This window comes from Tasmannia lanceolata, unplaced genomic scaffold, assembly GCF_043159265.1.
Source record: "Tasmannia lanceolata isolate RefF3 unplaced genomic scaffold, GAP_Taslan_0.1 ptg000015l, whole genome shotgun sequence".
NCBI lineage: Eukaryota > Viridiplantae > Streptophyta > Magnoliopsida > Canellales > Winteraceae > Tasmannia > Tasmannia lanceolata.
This window is the reverse complement of record NW_027518692.1, coordinates 64,336,221-64,341,169: the sequence shown is the minus strand read 5'-3', so window position 1 is coordinate 64,341,169 and position 4,949 is coordinate 64,336,221. Positions and strand designations below refer to the sequence as shown.

Genomic DNA, 4,949 nt, shown 5'->3' with positions numbered 1-4,949 from the left:
GGGACCCGAAACTGCAGAGAGAGAGAGGGAGAGAGACTTTTAGCCAAACACACGTGGACCATTTCTCTGTGGCGCTCTCTCTCTCTCTCTCTCTCTCTCTCTCTCTGGGCTTTGGGATTGGCTGTCGCATAAGAAAAGCATGACATCAAACGCGTATAGGCAGTTTCGACCTGAAAACTCAACTGTCCCTTTTTTGTGGCCTTGTGCGTCGGTGGTCCCCACCTACAAAGTGACACGTGTCGCCCTCCTTCTCGTCCTGGAATAACACGCGTCGGACGATCCAGTGAGGGCGTTGGGTATCTATGCCCCATAGATGACGCCATCACCCATCCTCCACAACCGTTTAAAACACTAGTCCTCCCCAAATGTTTCTTTCCATCATCTTTCTGTCTCTTCTCCGATCTTCTCTTCAGAAAGCAAAACAATTTGAAAATCAATGGAAATATATATATGTATATATTTAAATTTTAGGTAGGGTATATATATATATATAGTGAGAGATGGATCAGATGATGATGATGGTGATAGAGAGCAGCACCACCACAGATTCATCGTCATCTGTGTCACAGCAGCAGCAGCAGCTTCTCCCACCGGGCTTCCGATTCCATCCCACAGATGAAGAGTTAGTGGTTCATTACCTAAAGAAGAAGGCGTCTTCCTCTCCTCTCCCCGTCACTATCATAGCCGAAATCGATCTCTACAAGTACGATCCTTGGGAGCTTCCAGGCAAGGCCACTTTCGGGGAAAAAGAGTGGTATTTCTTCAGCCCCAGAGAACGCAAATACCCCAACGGTGCCCGTCCTAACCGCGCTGCTACATCTGGCTATTGGAAAGCCACTGGAACTGATAAGCCCATCTTGACCTCTGCTGGGAATCTCAAGGTTGGAGTTAAGAAGGCTTTGGTCTTTTACGGAGGAAGGCCTCCTAAAGGCATCAAAACCAATTGGATAATGCACGAATACCGCCTTACCGACAACAACCACCCTATAACCAAGCCTCCCAATATTATTGACAAGAAGAGCTCTCTCAAGGTACGTAATTAATTCCTAATTTTGATTTCTACTCTTTCTTTTTCCACGTTATTGTTTCTCATATGTATTGAGAATTAATTCTGCTTAGTTTTGATCGACATTAATTAAACTTGAATTTTCTGAATCAATTGGACATACATACATACAAAGAGCAATTTGATCATCATCTGTGTTTTTGTATTAATTGTGCAGCTCGATGATTGGGTTTTATGCCGGATCTACAAGAAGAACAATTCCCAGAGGCTGCCGCCGATGGGTGATCATAATGATCATGATCCAATAATAGACGATATGGTGGGGATGGAGGGGCAAGTACAGAATCCAAAGGGAGGACAAAAGGCAACCAACTACAACGAGTTGTTGCTCGAAGAAGACAACAACTTGTTCCAATTGCAAGGCCTACTGAGCGATGAAGATGGTATCAATACCCTCTCACAATTGGCTTCCACCTCCAACATACTAAAACGTCCTCATTACAGCTGGAACGTTGAGGCCCCACCACCGCCCAAAAGGTTCAACGGAGGAGGAAGCAATTCAATCGCCACCACGCTGCTAAATCATCAGCTCCCTCCTCCTCCTCCTCCCCTTGTTGCCGATGCTGTTTACCGCCAACCCTACCAACTTTCCACCCTGACTTGGAATTCTTGATCAGCTCTTGGGTCCGACCAATATTTTTATGATATATCATATCCATCCTTTCGATCTACATAAAACACTTACCCATATGAGGCTTCAAGATGAAGAAAAACATATATACAAAGAAAAATAAACTTGATACGTGGCGCCGTTATCTTATACACCCTACGATTCGGTGCCTCACATTCTTGTGTCAGATATAAAACGCTTATATACTGCGGGGCCATGTAAAGGGGTTTCTATGCTCTGCGATTCCCACTCTGTAACTCTTATGATTATGAATATGATTTTTATTACTTATTTTCTAATTACATAGATAGTTAGATTGAAGATGAGGTAACCTAGTTTAGGTATGGAAGAAAACTATCACCTTTATTACAGGTGACTATATGTTGAGTTAAGACACAGCATTCAATCCTTGTATATGTAGAAATTACTACGATAGAATTATACGCCCTTTCTCCCTTAATTTTTTTTTTATGAAGATTACGATGGTGATTTGTTTGCCTTGTTTTATTGACATTTCTCATAATATTAGGTTAGCCCAGAAACTAAATTTCAATCATAATCAAACAGCATCAACCATCATGTTTGCTATTTAATGTATGATTCCATTTTTAATGTAGAAAATCCATCAATATAAGTTCTAGAGGTTCTTTTTGTTCCATCAACTCTCTTAATACAGGGGACAATACTAGTCGTTCAGCAATGATTTTTTCATTTATTCCAAGATTGACAATGATTTAATTTAAATAATAAAATATAAAAGTTGTCTTATCCAGTGAAGTAAAATTTTTTTAACAAAGTTCTTACTGACTTTTTCTTTCCTAATGGATGCTACATAAGTCTTCCCCATCGAAAAATTTGCTAGTGGTTAAAAGCAAAAAAAATAAAAATAAATAAATCGAGCTGTAGACATCATGGTGACGAACATTGGCAATATTGAAGCACGATAGACGAACACACAAGCATTCTCCTTACCTAGTAGTTTGTCGTTCTATAATTCTAAGAAAGCTTAAATCCCTCATGTAGAGTCTTAATTATGGGCTTAGGCAACTTTCTTGATTTTCTTCAACTATTATTGTAATGAATTTACCTATTCTACATGTTCTTTCTTTGAAAAAATTCTTGCTCCCACAACAAAAAAGAAAATAAAAATAAATAACTATATCATCAAGAGATAGACACGCATAGCCACTCAAAAAAGAAAGAGATAGACACGTATTGCCCGTATGGGTTTGAGAAAGTATGGCTTTAGCTGATGGCGGCAGAAACCTAAAATATTTGCATCTAGATATTGTGGCAAATCTCTTTTGCTAATCCCTTTTTTGACCTATTCATTTTGGGTAATCTCCAAGCTGGTGATGTAGAAGACATGATGCTTCTAGAAAAATCTCGATGCTTTAAATTAAAAGTAGTCCTTCCTTATCTCTTCTCACAACAACCTCGATATTAACTTGAAATTTAAGATATTTTGTGGGGGTCATTCTCTCTCAGAGTGATATGACATTACAAAGTATATTCCACAACCTATGGTCATACAGGTTGACCACAAGGGCTACCTCACAATCGTATTTCTCGTAAACTATGGTCCTAAGTCGCCATCAAAAGGAATCTCTTCCTCTATAATTAATCAAAGTAACACATTATCATCGCTTTCCATTTCTAGGAAAGAGAACAAACAAATTTTATATGACATCAAACCACTGGGGACTAGTATTGGAATATCCATCAAAACAGTGAAATCCTCAAAGATGTTCCTTTACCTTAAACGACATGGGTACATTTTATAGTAGCGTTTTTTTCTCTCTTTTCGTACTCATTTATTTTTCTTCAAAAGCCAAAGAATTCTCATCCATAGGATGTTGTCGATTATCATCTAGCACTTGGGAATTGTAAGAGATTAATTTCACTAATCTTGGATAATTACATAGAACCCTAATTAGTACTTATTTAGAGCTTTAAGATATAAACATAGAAAGAGATTGTTGAGAAATCCGCGGGGCAAAATCCAATCTGATGGTGCGCAAAAGAAATATATTGGTTAAGAGAAACAAGCCAAAAGTTGCACGCCGCGATTTCATGTGGATTGGCCAAGATGTCTACATCCACGGGCGAGACATGATATTCCACTACAAGAAAACAAAATTACAAGGATTACAACGAGATTAACCTACAAACCACAACCCGTTAGAGGACATTCAAAACAAAACAGCGTCGAAAAAATATATTTTTTATTTTTAAAGAGGGTGCTTTTTGAAAGAGGTGGAAAGTACTTGTGGGAAGACAAAGCTTAATCACGTATTGGAAAATAAGAATAGTGTAGAGGGGTTAATAAGTCAAGCTAATGACACAAGACTTTGTCAAACTTGAGTGGTTGAACAAAGGCAATTTAAAGAGGTGGTAAAAGAAGGTTCATTTCATCATCATCAGACTCAAAGTGGTCTACATTCTCACCACTCCAAAATCTTCAAGACTTGATGGTAAGACGATTGCCCAAGCCCGTAGGAGAAGGAATTGACAGCAGGACGATTATTTATGCAAAGACCATATCCCCAACACCATGTCCAGTGATCTTTTCGACATTTATCATAGCATGGAGTTGGCGGGTGCACTATGGGGCACTTTAGAGGTGAAATACCTATTGGAAAATGCTAGAGCCAATAAGTTTTTTATGTCGATTTTAAAATTATAAGATGACTAATGATAAGTTGGTTGTTGATCAAATTTATAAAATCCAACATATCATTAGTCAAGTTTATCAACAAGGGGTAAATCTTGAAGATACTGTCATCATCCTCTCGATTATTGACAAACTTCCATCGTCTTGAAAAGATTTTAGAAGAAATCTCAAACATAAAAAAGAGGAAATATCTCTTGAAGATTTGATTCAATGCCTCCAAGTAGATGAAGAATCTAGGCTTCGAGACAACGAAGAAGTGAATGCACATCTATCCTCTAAAGTCCATGTCATGAGAAATGTAAAAGGAGTGAATCCCCCTCCTCAATCTTGGAAAGACAATCGGAAGAGAAACGTGCATCGAGGTAAAGGTGCTAAAAAGAATAAGAAAAGAAGTGGCTCTTGTTTCCATTGTGGTAAATCATGCTACTTCAAGAAGAAGTGCCAACTTTTTAATAAGAAGTCTAAAGCTCAAGGAAACAAGGAGAAATTTGTTGCTGTGATATCCGAGGTTAATTTTCTCGATGGCAAAGATGCATGTGGATTGACTTAGGTGCTACAAGACATGTTTATAAAGATAGGAGCACATTCTCGACAAATGT

General features: G+C 38.4%; 1 protein-coding gene across 1 annotated transcript; it reads left to right on the top strand.

The window, feature by feature from the left end:
* Positions 1-367: 367 nt before the first annotated feature.
* Positions 368-1,967, top strand: LOC143893036 (NAC transcription factor 56-like). The gene is made up of 2 exons (XM_077397981.1): positions 368-1,031; positions 1,224-1,967. Exons 1-2 carry the CDS (start codon positions 501-503, stop codon positions 1,677-1,679), a joined length of 987 nt encoding a protein of 328 aa, XP_077254096.1. The 5' UTR covers positions 368-500; the 3' UTR covers positions 1,680-1,967.
* The last annotated feature ends 2,982 nt before the right edge of the window (positions 1,968-4,949 follow it).

Coding starts and splice junctions, on each gene's coding strand:
- LOC143893036 (XM_077397981.1), top strand. CDS start 501: ATGGATCAGATGATGATGATGGTGATAGAGAGCAGCACCACCACAGAT. Junction 1,032..1,223: donor ACAAGAAGAGCTCTCTCAAG/GTACGTAATTAA, acceptor TTAATTGTGCAG/CTCGATGATTGGGTTTTATG.